The sequence below is a fragment of the Alexandromys fortis genome, unplaced genomic scaffold, assembly GCF_014885135.2.
Source record: "Alexandromys fortis isolate MF-2015 unplaced genomic scaffold, M_Fortis_MF-2015_v1.1 scaffold_16, whole genome shotgun sequence".
In the NCBI taxonomy this organism is placed as follows: domain Eukaryota; kingdom Metazoa; phylum Chordata; class Mammalia; order Rodentia; family Cricetidae; genus Alexandromys; species Alexandromys fortis.
In genome coordinates, this window is record NW_026067893.1 from 12,141,637 (window position 1) to 12,159,671 (window position 18,035).

At 43.1% G+C, this 18,035-nt stretch overlaps 1 protein-coding gene across 2 annotated transcripts; it reads right to left on the reverse strand.

The window, feature by feature from the left end:
* Positions 1–701: 701 nt before the first annotated feature.
* Positions 702–5,079, reverse strand: Sfr1 (SWI5 dependent homologous recombination repair protein 1). 2 transcript variants are annotated; one of them, XM_050145889.1, is made up of 5 exons: positions 4,926–5,079; positions 3,554–3,981; positions 3,365–3,520; positions 2,309–2,701; positions 702–1,430 (listed from the first exon to the last, which is right to left on the reverse strand). In XM_050145889.1, exons 1-5 carry the CDS (start codon positions 4,936–4,938, stop codon positions 1,239–1,241), a joined length of 1,182 nt encoding a protein of 393 aa, XP_050001846.1. In that variant the 5' UTR covers positions 4,939–5,079; the 3' UTR covers positions 702–1,238. The 2 variants fall into 2 exon arrangements, with proteins under 2 accessions (XP_050001846.1, XP_050001839.1); XM_050145882.1 differs by having other exon boundaries at positions 3,365–3,981; positions 4,926–5,078.
* Between the last annotated feature and the right edge of the window lie 12,956 nt (positions 5,080–18,035).

Genomic DNA, 18,035 nt, shown 5'->3' on the forward strand with positions numbered 1-18,035 from the left:
TGCCATTTGTTTTATCACCCCTCTAGCTGTGGTCCTTCCTCAGCTGCCTCAGCTTTGAGGCCTGAGCTGGGCTTGGAGGACTCTTGCTAGACTGTGTTTAGTTATTGGTAGGTGCTTCGGAAGGGTGCAGTGCTTTACCTCATCTGTCGATAGTGTTCACGGGGCCAACACCTCTCAGCTTCTGCTGAACAGCAATTATGTGCACAGTAGTTTACAATTCATTACCAACAAGTGATACAGTTAGTTAGGTCAAGCGTAGCACAGCCTTATGTACAGGAAGATTAGACTCACAAGAGGGAACCTTTACATGGTATGTGGTAGTTAGGGGTGTGACAGGAAGACACTGACCCATAAAGTTCTCCCTCCATCTACCAGTGTGTACAGACCTGCTGTACTTAAAGGCGGCAGCCTGGCTTCTCCCAAGGTTATACCATAGCTCTGGCAACAGCAACATGCTTTTCCCACTAGGTTCTCAGCAACGGGGCCAACTTCAGTCACCCCTCCACACACTGCTGACAGGTACCCTAGTGATTTAACTTAGGCAGGCTTCTGGCTGAGGACCCTTCCAATTAATTCACACCACATATGAAGCTAAGAAGGCAACTGTGGAGAATCGCTCACACCAAGAACACCTCCACATGGGAAATAAGGGTATGAAACAGATGGCCATTTGAATAAATGAGGAAAATAAGAAACCAATCTGGAGAAAAATTGTGGATATATGTTTAATTGCTTGCTAGATTAGCGGACAAAAAGATATTATTAAGCAACTGAAGACAAGGTTCATAAACTGAGAAGGGGCAGGTTACATTTAGGCCAGGTGAGGTTTAGACATGCAATAAACTACTTTTTAACACTGATTATAAAAGCTTTTGCCACAAAATCAATGTATTAAGCCTGGTTTCCAGAATTATCCAAACTCCCTTTTAAACATCATTTAATTTTTTAATACTTAAATATTTTCTTTACCAAACATATCCAAAATACTAAGCTTCATTTTATAATTTGTTTATGTATCAGAATATCCTAAACTGTTCAAGATACCTTTCTCTAAGCCACAATAGCTTACATCTTTCCTCCCTTTAAAACACTTAAACTTTTCACATTAATATTCTCACAGATATTCCATAGGGGAACAAGAATATACTCAGAAACAGAACACATTTGAGGCCCTGGGCATGATCCCATCACCCCAAAAGGGAGAGAAAAAAAGCCTGAAGAAAACAAACACACACTTTTCAAACCCCTGTAAATTCCTCTTCACTTCTATTATAGTGCACAACATTCTCATCTACCCCATAGTAGTCGATCAGCTCGGTGATGCTGAGTTTCTCGTCGTCCTCAGACATAACTGACTGTAGCTCATACAGCAGCCGCTGGCTGCACCTCCTCCACTTCTTTATTAACATTTCTAACTCAGCCAGGTTATTCTGAAACAGAAAAAAACAAGTCAATCAATAACCAGATAGTCATGCATTTTAACTTACATCATATCAAAGCAGCTAAATTAGTTCCTGTCTAGCTGTAAATGCTACTACCCCAGGCATAAAGGGCACTGCAACCTCTGGGCAAATCTTAACCTTGAGGGGAAAAAAGTATGAAATTTGCATATTAAATACAGAATCTTCTGTATTACTACTATACTTTTAAGATATAATACCATGTTGTAGCTTCCTAATTTTTCGGTAAACCTCAAACTGTTCTCAAATTAAAAATATTTTAAACCTTAAAAAATAAGTCACCTTTAGAAAAGTCAAAAATTCAAAAGCACAAATAAGAAACACTGTCCAGTCATTTATTCCATGGTTCTGGGGAAGAATAAGGTGTTATATGGGCAAAAACTATCCAGATGAAGACGTCATACCCTTAGAAACATCCATGCTCTACTGACATCAACCTACGGGAGCTGAAAACTAAAATCTTGTTTTCTCAAATAAAATTCCTTACGTTTTTCGCAGAGATACAGGATCACTCCCGAAAGCACTTATACTGTAATCTGTGGGCTATTGTTCTACTGTCATTCCTTTCCGTTCCCAGAGAATTTCCTAACAATGTCTCCTTCTAACTTTGCTACTGGCTAGAAATTAAAGCCAAAAAGCTTCAAATGTGTACTGAACAAAAGCTTGTGTTGACCGGGGCTCATCTACCTCACTCTAAATCAATTACTTCTACTTCAGTTAAAGCTGTTGTAAGATAGGTTTCTTTTCTGGCTATCTAGCTTCTTGCTTATCAGACCAAATGATTTCCAAATTCTGAAATTACTGCAATTTATGTAAAAATTATTCAATGGTTCTAAAATTCTTCTCACCTTTATTCTATACATTTTGACAAGTTTTAATCTCCGAAGAAGTTCTTCCTTCTCTTGAACCTGCTTTGTCAATTTTGCTTTTTCTTCCCTTAATCTTTCTTTAGTATTCTCACTCACAGAATCATTTTGGAGGGCACTGGGTGACCCAGTATCAGGTGACTTAGATTTGCATGTATTTTTACTCTCCGAGCTATCTTTTTCAGATTCACTGTCTATGTGTTTCACACTTTCTTGGACCTCCGAGCAGCTTTTCTCTTTGGAAGATACTCCTGGCTCTGGTACGGTCTCGACATTTTCTTCGTTCTCCACTTTAAGTCGCTTCACCACGCTACAAAAGGAATGAGACGAAGCCCTTGTTTTCTTTAACCTTTCTTTAAGTGTTCCACTCATAGGCTGAAAAAGACACAGAACATTAAAAATGGTAAGAAAACATTGTTTTTCTAGACAGGGCTTCTTTGAATAGTGTTGGCTATCCTGGAACTAGCTCTTGTAGACCAGGCTGGCCTTAGAACTCAAGAGATCCACCTGCTTCTGCCTTCCAAGTGCTGGGAAAAAAGACTTGTGCCACCACTGCCCAGCTAGGAAAACACTCTTGAAATCAATCAACTAATTAGAAATAAAGACTTTATACTTCTACAGTAGGTACACTGGGTGGTTTTCTGTCTCCACAAATCTCAAGCAAGATCACCAATATCTATTTTCCAGAGACTCCTTTAGTCTTACTTCAAGGTTAACTTCCTAAAACAGGCCTGAGACATTTCTCCCAGTCATCAGGAGTATTTATTCAGCCACTTAGTATTTGCCTTACAGCACTAGAAATGCTTCTAGACTTAGGAAAAGACTTCCCCTAAGGAATACTATACAGACCAAATTTGAAGAATCTTAAGAACCTGCTAAGAAATTCAACAAAATGAATATAACTTATTCAAGAAAACCTGGTAAAGACAGGATCCTAGACAAAGGCTATACGTTAATTCACATTCCAGTATCCTTAAAACTGCCACTACCAGAATACTTTGAAATACAGAATGGGGGTGGATAGCAAGACTTTCATACTTGTTTTCCTGAACTATTTGTTTGGGATGATGGTGGAGTCTCCCTCTTCTCAAGAGTGTCAGATAAAGTCAATGCTGAATCTGACGTGCTCTCCATCTTGGCGGATGCTGAATCTGATGAGACCTCTATCTTGGTGGATCCTGAATCTGATGGGCTCTCCATCTTGGTGGATGTAGAATCTGATGAGACCTCCATCTTGGTGGATGTAGAATCTGATGAGACCTCCATCTTGGCGGATGCAGAATCTGATGGGCTCTCCATCTTGGCGGATGCAGAATCTGATGGGCTCTCCATCTTGGCGGATGCAGAATCTGATGGGCTCTCCATCTTGGTGGAGGTTGAATTTGAAGGGCTCTCCATCTTGGCGGATGCTGAATCTGATGGGCTCTCCATCTTGGTGGATGTTGAATCTGATGGGCTCTCCATCTTGGTGGATGTTGAATCTGATGGGCTCTCCATCTTGGCGGATGCAGAATCTGATGGGCTCTCCATCTTGGTGGAGGTTGAATTTGAAGGGCTCTCCATCTTGGCGGATGCAGAATCTGATGGAATCTCCATCTTGGTGGATGAGGAATCTGATGGGCTCTCCATCTTGGAAGCAAACTCCTGATTTCCTTCTAAAAAGGAAAAGGCATTGATGGTGATTAAGTTACTATTTCAACACTGGCCTTAATTTTATCCACAAATTTTCCTTAGTGTACAAAAACACCAAAAGCCAACAGTTTCTTCCAAATTATATATAGCTGTAATTTATTCTAATTCTTTTCGTAGTTTTTCATTTACCTCTCCACATGCGCGGAGTAACAAGGTTTTGTTTTTGCACAATAAATTAACCTGCTAGTGTGTCACTGACTCTCACTGCTCTCTTGCAATGTAGCTCCAAAAATCTGCACTTCAGGGAGGACGGAAACTAACCGAGATTTTTTTTAAAATTTTTGTTATAATTTCGTAAACAAAAGCGATACAGTGAGAATAACGTAAACATCTTAAATCTTAAAAGCTTCGAGCCTAGAACCAGGAATTGAGGCCTAAGAAAGCAGTGCCCACTCCCGTTTTGTTTTTCCAGGGTAGAAGCCTCCCCCAGCCCCATCTCATCCCAGGACCCCGTCTCCCTCACCCCCATTTCCTCCGCACCCTCCCCGCCCCCACCACTCCTCCCTCGCCCCCTCCTCCCTTGTCCCCTCCCCGCCCTACCACAGAAAGCCATCCACCCCGCCCCTTCCCCCCTCTATCCCCACCCCGCCTCCCCACTCCACCACAAAAAGCCATGTACTCCCCCTCCCTCCCATCTCCTCCCCTCCTCATCCCCTCCCTCCTTGTACTCTTGCCCCTTCCCCTCTGGTCCCCACCACCGAAAGCCACCTCCCCGCCCCCTTCCCCCTCACCCCCTTCCCATACCCTCCCCCTCCTTTCCCCGCCCCCCTCCCCACAGAAAGCCCTCCACCCCGCACCACAGGGAGGCCCCGCTCCCGCGCTGCCGCCGGGGAGGGCTCCTCTACCGGCTCCACAGACGCCCGGGGGCTGACACGCAGCCCGGCCCCAGGGAGAAGGTACAATATACCTTTCTCAGCCATGCCCACGGCGGAGGAACAACAGACCCTCAGCCAGCGTAGCGGCCCCAGAAGACGGGCACGCCCCGAAGGCGGGGCCCCGAGAGAGGAGAGGCGGCGATTGGCTAGCTAGGCCGCCGCGGGCGGATGTGCTTTGTCCGGCTCCCGACCGCGCGCCTGCGCACCGGGCGAGGAGCTGCCGCCGCGGGGTGGATAGGGGCGGGGCCGGGCGGGCGCGGCTCGTGATTGGCAGGCTCGGTCGGCGCGCTCCAGGGCTCAGCTGCGCGCACGCGCGCGGCCGCTGGCGGGGGGGGGGGCGGGGGGGAGGGCGCGAGGGGGGCGGGGGAGGAATGGCGTCCGCGGGAAGACGGCGCTAGGCCTCGGAGCCGGCCTGAGGGGGGCGCGCGTCCGCCCGCCGCTTCCCTTCGCGGGCTGCCGTCTCGAGCCGCCTCCCCGGGGATGGGCCTCGCGCGGGGAAGCGCGCCCGCGAGCCCCGCCCCCGCGCCCACCATGGCGGCGGCTCCCCGCGTCCACCACGGCGGAGGCTTTTCCTCAGACGTGGCAGGGCCGGAAGCCGCGGGGCCCACTCGGCTCCCTGCCGGTGGGGTCCAAGAGGGCGGTCTGTTAGGACGCAGACGTGGTGGGAGTCTGCCCGGGCGTCTCTGCACGTTCAGGAGCGGTCATCTCCCGCTTACCTTGCCAGCTCGCCCCTCGATTTTGGTCTGTGCCCACCCCGGCTTGACCTCACAGGTTTTGGTCAAATCTGAGAAAGATGAGGGATATTAGAAAGGAGAGCAGTCGATTGGGTCCGTCCAGAGTTCGGATGGTGGAGACCTAAACCCCTCGGCTACACCCAGGGAGGCTACAAACAGCCAGAAAGCGCCCCTGTATCCGGTGCTCCGGATGTTCTGTTACTAGGCAACGGCCCAGCGAGCTAGCTTGGGTGGAGCAGTCGGGCTAGGGAAAGGCAGCTGAGTAACTTGTGAGTCACTTGGAAGTTTTAATAGGCGAGACAGCTCTCTACGAACTGCTCAGAGTGCCTTAAAAGTGATCAGAGTCCTAAGCATGCAGGTATGATACAGAACCCAGACAATGAGGTGATTAGACCTGTAACGGTTGCCTAGGTTCAAGTCTTGGCGCCCTGGTGGTTCTATTATTGTGTTTGTTTGTTTTGTTTTGTCTTATTTGCTATGGAGTATAGTGGCCGTGTGCCTCAATTTGATGGTTTGGTCAATGAGAATATCTACCTCCTAGGGACTGGGAAAATAAGTGATATTTGTGAGTGGCAGCTAGAACAATTCAAAGCACCAAAGAAACATTTAATGGCCTTTTTTTTATTCAAGCATATTCGTCATTCCCTAATTAACTTAAAGTAAATTTTTATCCCTTACCTTTCTTCTCAAAAGCACAGATCTTTTTTTAAGTGGTGCTGTGTTCTCCAGAATTCCACACAACTTAAGCCATAAATATCAGAGAATGACTATTAATAACTATCCCCCTCGTAAATGTTAAAGAAACACGTGCTGACTTTAGGACCCCAACAACAGTTTATGATATTAGAATAAAGGTGTTGCTCACAGATCACTCTGCCTACTAGTCCTTCTTGCTTTCTCCTTGATGTGAGTTGATTCTTTGCCTTGACACTTGAAACACCATGTACACTGCATATTCTGGATGCCTTGAGGCATAAGGGTGAGTTGTTTTTATGAGTCTAAAATCAGCTGCTCCCAAATCCTTTTATTATTACAACCTCATATTAGAGCTGTTTTTTGCTTGCTACATAAAGGAAAACAACATCTTGCCTTGCAAATGTTCTGACTTGTTTTTATATGAAACTGGTGTATTAAAATAAGACTGGCCAAACTTTCACAGGGCCTTGGAACAGTGCTCAGGAAAACCTGTTTGTTTAGAAGTGTGCATTTGTAGACTTTATTTCCTGTGTGTTTTATATGTCAGTTCTCTTCCCATGTTGACTTTATGTCTTCTGTGTTTTTACATGTCAGTGCTCTTCCCACGTTGGTATTCTACTTGCCTCCCTTAGTTTCGTGTAAAAGATCTGGAATGTGTATAAATTGTCCCTATTCAAATGGAGACGAAGCTCTGTGGTAAGATGCTTGCCTGTCATTCATGAGATTCTGTGTTTGAACTTTAGCCTGAAGGAAAAAAGAACCCTAACTAAAAATACCCCTTAAAGCTTCCGTGTGTCGTCAGACAAATATTTCCATGCTCTTAGTGTCCTGAAACCTATTTGACTACAAAGACTTCAGTGTTTGTCATGTAAGACATCTGTATTTCATAGGAAATTTTCAAGGAGTAAAAGGTGCTGCCTTGTGAGCCCGACAACAAAGACTCCTCACCCTACCGTAGAGAACAATGGGAGAACTGTCCTGGACGCAGGAGAAGAGTCATTAGTTTCCTCCTAAGTCAGACTTTCTCTGTTTTCAAGTTTCTTCAATTCCCAAGGCTACTATTGACGTCTTTTTATTCATCAGGGAGTGGTAAACTGTGTCCTCCAATCTAGCCTGTGATTACTGTTGATGGCATGATGACATATACCTAGAAATTATGAGATTTTTTGATATAATGATATATACCTACAAAATTTATGATTTTGTGTATAATTATTCATTTTTAAGTGCAGGAAAACAATAGTATATAGTCTTCATCCCTCTCCCTCCCACCCTCCTCTCTCTTCCACATGTAACACTAAAGGTATTTTTAAGCACAATTAAAATTTCAGTAGATTTCTTTTTCTTTTAACCTTTCAGTTTTGGCATTTAAAAACAAAAACCTAATCCAGGTGGTGCCTTTAATCTTAGCACTCAGGAGGCAGAGGCAGCCAGCCTGGTCTACAAGAGCTAGTTCCAGGACAGGCACCAAAGCTACAGAGAAACCCTGTCTCAAAAAAACAAAAACAAAAAAACTAGCATTAAATCAGGATAATCTATTTTATTTCTTAGACTTTTCTATATTGACAAAAATTTTGAGCCGGGCAGTGGTACAACACGCCTTTAATCCCAGCACTTGAGAAGCAGAGGCAGGCGGCTCTCTGAGTTCAAGGTCAGCCTGGTCTACAGAGCAAGTTCCAGGACAGCTAGAGCTGTTACACAGAGAAACCCCCACAGGACCTCCCCCCCACCCACACAAACACAAAAATTGTCTCATGAAGACAAAGCTAGTATCTAAAGGGTTTTCTTCCTTAAGATATAAACACTTGCAAAACTACGATTATAAGCCTTTTGTATGAAGAATTGTGTGAAATCCACATGATTTAGTGATGTTAGCACAAAAGAAAAATTTAGTAAAATTTCTTAACTATTTACTATGACATTTTCTTACTTGTTTGTAAGTGGAAAAATACCTTCAAAAATTCTTGCCTAGGTTTCTCTTGCCAGTGGCACCTTACAGACTTATTGCTGATGTAGAGGTGGTGTTCTATTGCTCTGTCAGCTCTTAAATTTCCTGTTGAGAATAATTGACGATGTATTTCTTGTTCTTTCTCTGTTACCTGAAGATCTCATGGAGAATTCAAAACTGTGTGATTAATCTCCTTTTAGAGATTATCAAATACTCTTTTGCCAAAGGGACCTCTCTGCATATTTTTTACTACACCTCAGCTATAGTAATCATGAAGGAATTGTATTTTAACCCCAGGTGAAAGGGCTTTTAGTTGTTTTCAGCAACCCTAAGACTTCTCGCTAAGTAGTGTGGGCACCTAGAATGAGGAGATCCGGTGATGAGAGCCGCGTTATTACTGGGGTAAAACCTTTCCTACACATTGGCGCCTAGGAAAGCTTCTGATAACCAAGGTGCAAAATAATGAACCCAACCCTAAAGAGCTCCCTTCCCGTGAAGTTCCTGTCCTTTTATCCTACCAGATCTGGGCTTTTGTCAAGTCGACTGTAGCCTAGAGAAATCCAAGTGTCTGTGGTGCACTGCTGCTGCTGGGTGTGCTGTTCCCTCAGAGTGGAGGGGGTCAAGTCAAAGGAACAACGGTGATGGAGGAGGTGGACTAGGAGGGGTGAGCAAAGGGGCAGGTGACAGAAGAGAACTGTGAAAAGATAGTGAGAATCAAAGTACTGCTCAGGGCCACACCTTTCTCAGATCCTTTATTATTGCAGAAATGTCACCTTGAATTCGTTTGAAGAGAAGGCATTGGGCTCAGCGCGTCCTTGAGCAACTGAACTTGTCCTATAATCATCTTTAACCACCTTGGAGTTTGAGAGATAACAACTCCCGTGATAATTTCACAGTATAGAAAGTGTTTGAAGTGCTGGTAAACACGTCCATTCGGTAGTCTACCCTTGCCTCTCACCACTGCTTCAGTCCTGAGGGTGTGGACTGCTTGGTGACTTTTTTAGTTGAAGAGAAAACAGGAAATGGGAGTTAAGAGACCACTCTTCCACGCTTTAGGATCTCACTGTGATTTCGCGTCTGTTCTTCTTGGCGAGCTTTGATGATACATATAGTACTGGATCAAACGTGTTGGGGGTATTATTTTCAGGTGTGTGACTTTAGTTTACCCTGCATCTGTGAAGCTGTGTTACTTGGCCTGTCTAAAACACCTGATGTCCTAATAAAGAGATGAACGGCCAAGAGTAAGGCAGGAGCAGGATGGGCGGGACTGGCAGGCAGAGTATAAATAGAATAGAAGGCGAACCAAGAGAAGAAAATAAAGAGGAGGAACAAGAAAACAAGGACACCAGGGGCCAGCCACCCAGCTACACAGCAGCCACAGAGAAAGAAAGAAAGATATACAGAAGTTAGAGAGATAAAAGCCAGAGGCCAAAGGTAGAGTGGATAGTTTAAGAAAAGCGGGCAAGAAACAAGCCAAGCTAAGCCCAGGCATTTATAACTAAGAATCAGCCTCTGTGTGCCATTTATTTGGGAGCTAGGTGGTGGGCCCTCCAAAAAACAAAAAGAGGAAAATATAACACAGTACACGCGAATTTAAGTTAACCAGAAATGTAGCGTAATTCAGAATCGAAAAGCTAGACTAAAACTGAATCTTTCCTACTACCCAGCAGCCAGGAGAAAACACCAGGTCTCCACTCCAAAGGCAGAAAGTCTTAGATTTCTGTCATCTGCCTTTATAAAGCAGTGTCAAACCTGCTGGATAGAGATCTCCTGAGCAGGCAGTGGAGCCATTACAAAAGCTTGACCAGATACAGCCGTGACTCTGCTGGGCAGACTCGTCCACCTCCTTCCTGCTTCCGAGAATCTACCCATTGCTCTTGTTCTCTGCCCAGCATCCAAATCATACGCCTTGTCGGTGATATTGTTAACTAGCTTTCTGACTCCGTTACATGTTTGGTACTATCAATAAACAACATACAAGCTTCATGATGAAGTTGACGGCCCATAATTGGTATTGTGACTTCACTATTTTTTTTGATAGTGAAAATACATCTTTGCCATAGATATTGTTAACACGAAAGCATAGCTCTCACCTCACAGGGAATAAGAGATAATTTATAATGGACCCAAATATGGTGACAATTACCTGGGAACACAGATTCAGGTTTCCCCAGATACTATGTTCCAATTCTAATCAGTCAGTCATCCTTGTTGAATGTTTAATGTAGGTGTAGCCCCCCCCCACCCCCAAATTTCAGTTAACAGTTTATGGAAAAGAAACATAGGTCTGGGCCTATGTTTATCTGCGCCTCCGAGCTCTACCTGGCTATTTAGATTTGTAGCAAAGATGATGCTTTTCCTTCAACAATACAAACCCTAAACCCAATTTCTAATTAGCTCTGCTTCTTGCCAGAGGTTTCTCCTGTAACACTTACTGTCCGTCTGTCAAGCACCCACACCGTCTCAAGTCCTCTGAGTCAGGAGTCTTTTCCTTACAGGCACTTTCCACCCCTTTAAATTAAGAAATGGTTTCACTGAAAGAACTCTCCTCCAGCACTTGCCCCACAGACGTGGAGAACAGAGATATAGTCTCTTCTTCTCCTTGCTCTGCCAGGACTTTTGAATCTACACCCATCTATGAATGCTGGATATTGGGGATGCAGCCTCTGTGTTGCTGAAGGTCTGTGGCACGTGCAGGAGAAGCACCCTTAAGGAAATTTGGACTCCTTAGGCTTCCGATCTGTCATTTAGCAGTCAGCATACCCAAATACTACGAAATATAGACTTGGGCTTTAGATCAGCAGGCAGCTAATCACATCCACACATTAGTTAAACAAATTCCTACAAAACTACAAATTACAAGATACACAAGAGTTAAAAAAAAAAAAAAAGACAGCCTTACTGCCGGTGGGTCGGCACCATCTGAAATGCCTTCCTGATTTAACTCCGAGCCATTGAAATCAAGATTCTGAACCTGCGTGCACAGGTTTGGGATGTTTGTAAAGCTGCCAAACCTGCAGTACAACAATAATTCGCATAAAGCTTGTGTAATTAAGATGCCTGAAAGATATGAGTCTGGCTTCAGCAAGAGGGTCTCCTTGTTTAAAGAGCAGGGAGGAAGGGGAGGGGGAGAGGGAAGATGAGGAGGGGCAGAGCAGGAAATAGCGTCTTTGGGTCATGTCTTTCCTCAGCTGCTTTGCATGGGTTTTGAGGAGACACCAAATTGGCCTTGTGTCATCCCGATAGGTATCTACAGGAACAACTGGTTTTCAGGCATTGTTTTTAAACACTCATTTTCAGAATGGATCCATCAACCCATTTCGGAGCCAATACCACCCTGTCTGCCCTGAATATGTCCTACTTTTACAATATAAAGATCCGTTATGGGCTGGAGAGATGGCTCAGTGGTTAAGAGGACTGGCTGTTCTTCCACAGGTCGTGAGTTCAATTCCCAGCCACCACATGGTGGGTCACAACCATCTGTAATGAGATCTGGCGCCCTCTTCTGCTGTGTTAGCATACATGGAGGCAGAATGTTGTATACATAATAAATAAATAAAAAGATCCATTATAACTAACTAGCAATTGGAATTTCCCCTTCCTCATAATAGAACAGATAAAATTCATTCCAGAAAAGTAAGTTCAAGGACATCAAACAGAAGATAGGGTGAACTGGAACCTGGTGACTTGATTTCGATGAGTGGGAAAAAAAGATGGCATGCTATTACATGTTTAAAAAACCACGGGGAAGAACTGTGTGAATTAAGGAGGCTATTTAGGAAGCTGGAATTAAGCATTTGCATACTAACTAGCAGCTCCCAAAGCAAGCCTTGCAAACTCATCCCCTTTCCATCAAGGACTGTCCTTCCCTGGACCACACTGTTCCTAACTGAAGTAAGGCTCAGGAGTGTTCAAATATTTTCTGCCAAGGATTGTCAGGGAAAAGAGAGAATTGGGGCAAGGAAGGGAGAGAGAGAGAGAGAGAGAGAGAGAGAGAGAGAGAGAGAGAGAGAGAGAGAGAAGGAGCTGTTTCTTCCCCTGAAGAAAACAGCTCATGTTTGGGAACATTTATTTTTCATAACAGATTACTGACTACACCACTTGTTTACTCCATAGAATTAATTATTCTGCAGATTCAAACTGGATTTTGCGGTATAAACAAGAGACCAAACCCTGTAAATCCTGAGTGCCTTGACTGAACCAGATTCTGGGAAAGTCGTGTCTTAAGGCTTTATGATATATTTAATATAAAGGATTATGGGACATCAATAGTCTGCCATTAATAAAGACGTAAGGAAACACTACAGATACATACAATACTTCTTAGGAGTCCTGGAATGTTTTAATAACCATGTTCAGCCTGATTATACCTCGTACCCTTGATAAGCTGTGCTTTATAGTAGGGAAAACTTGGAATGGCCAAGCCTGTAAAGCCACAGACCTGACTTCTTTGAGTTTCCCTTTGTACCCTAGACCCCATCTTTGTTGATTCTCAGTGCTGTGTGCAGCGAATTGGGGATGAAATGTGTTGTGGTCAAATGGGGAAGGTGTGGGTTGTTTAAATCATTTCTAAATAGAGCTAATCATGGGCTGTCAGTTCAAATTGTGACTTTGGAGATTTTGTTTGAATACAAGCTCTGGTGGATGTAAATGATACTTGCTAATGTTTTCAAGTCCCCCCGCCCTTATTACCTTATTCCAATGACAACATGGCTTCAGCATGGAATAGGGATGAGTCAATCAGAGGATCTGAGCTCTTTTTCTGAGTTCTGACCTTGCAACTATGGCTGTTTACATTGGCAAGCGTGATGCGAGTCTTTGCCCTCAGTTTTCTCTTTCATGGTTTTTGGACAGAGTCTAGATCTGGGTTACACAGCCAGCATTCTGGTGTTTCTCAGAGGAGGATCTCTATGGCATTGTGTCCCAGAGTTAACTTGTTTTTTTGTTTTTTATTAGACTAGCAGTAGCTGCCACAGCTCCTGGATAGATGGGCCATCCTATGGCTACAGGGTCCAAACATTTGAACAGGTATGTCGCAGGGCCTTTCTATGACCCCAAAGTTTGAGTTAAAATCACTCTTGTCTTTTGTTTTATAGACAAACAGGTGGAAAAGCTTTGAGACATCTGGAAGTGCTAGGCCTGGAGCTGAACGCCTTTTGTCCAGTCTCAGTCCAGATTTAGAGGCTCAGTGACCTGTTTTGTATTGGTGTATAGAGGCTTCGCTATTTCCACAAACTCTGGCATTCAGAGGCAGCAATACCCATCCACAGCTAGGAGATCTTGAACTTGTGTGGTAGTTTGAGTGTAATTGGTCCCTATAATCTCATAGGGAGTTGCACTATTAGGAGGTGTGGCTTTGTTGGACTAGGTATGGCCTCGTTCAAGGAAGTGTGTCACTATGGAAGTAGGCTTTGAGGTCTCATATTTGCTCAAGCCACACCAAGTGACTTAGACCACTTCCTGTGTGTTGCCTGCAAGATATAGGACTCTCAGCTACTTCTCCAGCACCATGTCTGCCTCTACACTACTATGCCCCACCATGATGATAATGGACTGAACCTCTGATCTGTAAGTGAACCACCCAATTAAACGTTTTCCTTTATTAGAGTTGCCATGGTCATGGTGTCTCTTCACAGCAATAGAAACCCTAACTAAGACACCTTGTCTTAGTCTTTGGGGTTGGGTTCTGAAGGATGGCAGTAATTGTACTCTGAGACAGCTCCTCTTGCCTCCCTTTAGCTGGTAGCCAAAATAGGCAGCCTCGGATGTATGAAGTTTGGCTTTCTTAACTGACTTAGTGTGTAACTCTTGCAGCAGTCCCTCGGTGGCCTTTTATTGTTTTAGTTTTAGAGGCTAGGAGGAGATCATTTACTTAATGTAAGCATATGGTCCTGGGAAATCTCAGTGGAAGCTCCAGAAGTGTTATGGGTATCCACCATAGAAGACAATAGAAAGTCTGTATTAGTCAGCTAGTGGCTAAAATGGCGAAAACAGATGTCAGGGTTTCCCTGTGCAGTCCTGGCTGTCCTATATTTTACTTTGTAGACCAGACTGGCCTCAAACTCAGAGATCCATCTGCCTCTGCCCCCCTCCCAAGTACTGGGATTGAAAGCGTGAGCCACCACCGCCCAGCTAATCCAGATCTTTTGAGCTTGGAAAAAACACCCTTTTAATCTAGATTTTGAGGAAGACAAACTTTAAATCCATATCTCATGCCTTCTTCTGGAAGCCTATGTAAGGACATGGAAGAATGAAACGCTCACTACAATCACTTCTATTCAGGATTCTACTGAGGACCCAAAAGAATGCAATAAAGGAAGAAAAGGAAATTTGATGTATAAAGATTAGAAAGGAATAAAATGTTTGCAGAAGATACAAGTGAGATTATAAAAATTAAAAAACAAAAAGCCTTTAAACAAATTACTCGACATCTGTACAGCAAGTTTACTACATACAAAGTCAATATAGAAAAAAAAAACCTCTTAAGCCTCTAATAGAAAATGAAATTTCAGTGGATATTATTTCAAATAGTGGCAAACACATTAAACACATCCAGTTTTGTGGATATGTCTGTGGTCCCCACTTCTCAGGTATCGGAGGCAAATGCTTGAGGACAACCAGCCAGAGTCCTGCCGGGGCAACAGACAAGGCAAACTGTAGAACACCTAAGCAGTTATGAAGCAGACAAACATACTATAAATATTAACACATATAACCCACACATTTATAAAACATAAAATACATAAAACTGAAATATTATTCCAAACACCACATATTTACACTATAAACTATAAGTACATAAACACTATAAAATACTATAAAATACATTAAAAACTGAAATAGTATTCCAAACCTTAGGCCTTAGTAAATGGGGGCATAGAAAGAGTTCATGACCTATAGAGCATGCTATATACTAAAGATGTCAATTTCATTCAAGTTAAGCTGTGGATTTTATGCAATTTCAGTTAAAAAAAAAAAACCTCTTAGCAGGTCCTAGCATGATTATGCATTTGTGGATCATTGTAATTAAGAAGCTGGCTCTGAAATTTAACTGGAAATACAAAATAGCAGCCAAGATGTCTCGGAAAAGAACAAAAAGGGAGGTGACTTACTCCATTGGGTAACCTGACAAGGGGGCCGTGCAGGACAATGCACAGGAGCAAGGACAATGCACAGACACCAGCGGGAAATGGAATCTGGAAGCCTCCACGCACACATAGAGACCTCATTCATTAAAATGATCGCACCAAAAAAGGAGGATGAAGGTTTGTCTTTCTGTTTCTGGTTCAGCGCTAGAGACTAAAAAAGACCTTGTATAGCAGACAAGGGCTCTATCACTGAGCTATGCCTAAGCCACGAACTATCTTTATTGTCGACTACTACAATAATGGTAGTAGTCGACTGAAGAGCCATATGGGGAAAAAAAAAACTTTCCTCAGTATGCGTGCGTGTGCATGTGTGTGTGTGTGTGTGTGTGGTGTGTGTGTGCTCGCATGAACCTACACACACACCTTTCTTAGAGGATTTAGAAGCAAATGTGAAAAGGTTGGCGTTATTTTAAATGATAATTTAGAAGATTTAGGAAAGAAAATAAATTCATGGATTTAAGAAATGGAAAATTTCTTAAATAAGGCATAAAATAATTTGATTAATAAAGGAAAGATTGGCTGGGTCAGCTATATTAAAATTAAAAGTTCTGTTTATCAAAGGTACTTAATGAAGTCAAAATGGATGTCCCAAATCAGGAGATATAATTTACAATCTATCTAACTGATAAAGCAAATGAGTAAGGAAGACACAATCCCAGCTCAATGTTCAAAAGGTTTGAGTAGAGAGTTTATTAATGACGTCTAGCCCAGCTGCACTATCACCCTGGTTCTGAGCAAAGACAGGATGTTCAAGATGAAGAACTGCCAGTGGCCATGATGTGGGTGGTCTATGCAGCCACCTAATGCCATGTTGATGTTCATGCTGCTGCCGAGGGATATGCTTGGGTCCATGGTCCTGCTGCAGCCCAGGCCCTTGTTGATGTCCATAGCTCAAATTACTACCAAGGGCTATGCAGATGCCCATAGTCTATGCTATCATCTAAAGCCATGCTGATTTTATGGACCAGGCCGCTGCCAAGGGCCTGATATGAGTGGACTGTGTGGTTGTCAGATGTAATATGAGGGCCTGCTTGTTGGGGTTTTTGTACTGTCCAGTTCCCGCAGCCATTTAGGTCCCAAAGAAAACCACACAGAGGTCTACATAAGTTATAAACTGGTTGACCCATTGACGCAAACTTCGTTCTTCTTCCTCCCAGCATTCTCAGTTTGATTTTCCCACCTAACCTTATCCTGTTCAGCTATTGGCCCATCAGCTTCTTTATTAAGCCAATCACAGTGACATATATTCACACAGTGTAAAGGAATATTCCACATGTTCATGATGTGAAATTCCCAAATAATTAATAAAAATAGTATGTAAAAAAGGACGTCTAAATGGCCAAAAATATTAAAATAATCAGTAATCATGGAAATTCTGATTAAAACCACAATGAGGTAAAGCCATGTACTCACCACAGGGCAGAGGTAAGAAAGACTACCTCTACCAGGGCTGGTATGGACATAGAGCAACCAGAACATTGTTGGTGATAAGGGAAGAGAAATCAGAACAATTATCACATAAAACCTGGAGTTATTTACTAAAGTTAAATGCTCCCTTAGAAAATTCTCCCTTAGGCACCCAGCCGGTGGGGATGTTGTGCACATGTTCAACAAAGGACACAAGAATGCTTGTATGCGTTTTCACAACAATCAAAGTCTGGCATTATCCAATCAACAACGTAAATTTCACTGTATTCACACAGTAGGAAACTGTATAGGAATGAAAATAAGTTACACAAACCCCACAGATGGCTTTCATTAGCACAATGTACAACAAAAGAACCAGACCCCCCCCCCAAAAAAAGCAGACCTTGCTTGACTCTTTTACTAATTTTAAAGCAAACAAAACTAGCTTATGGTGTTAGAAGTTCCTAATAAGTCAGGGAGCTGGACACTGATGGTTTGTGCATTTTTCTCTATGTGCACTATGCTTCAATATCAAAAAAGAAAGAAAGAAAGAAAAATTAGTCTGGAGAGATGGCTCAGCAGCTAAGATCATTGGCTGCTCTTCCGGAGGATCTAGGTTTGGTTTCTAGCTTCCACATGGCAGCTCACAACCATCAGCGACTCCCGTTGCAGGAGATCGGACACCCTCTTCTGACCTTCTCCGGCACCACCACAAATGTGGTACACAGACACACAAGCAGACAATAAAATAAAAATATAAATAAGTACAAAATTTAAATGATTAAAACAGTTTTAAGATAAATTTTTGTTTCTGAATTCAGCGATTCTGAAACACCATGAAGTTTTTCTACAAATTACGTGGTGGTTATATACTATTTGCACATTGAAATACTTCTTTTTAAAGTTAATGTACTTTATTTTTAGAACCCTTCAGGTTTACAGAAGGATTGAAAAGGAAAATGGTTTCATATTGGCCTCACCTCTACCGCAAATTTGCAAGCACACCCTTCACTGGCACCTTCCATCACTGCGGTGGTACAACTTGCTACAATTGCTGGGGGATACTCAGACATCATTAGTCATCCAAACCCACAGTGTACACCGAGATCCACTCGTTATGTTGATTACATTGAAATGCCCAATAAATACGAAATCATAAAATCTCATTAGTGGTCAGACAGCTCTAATTAAAAGCACAATGAGATACCA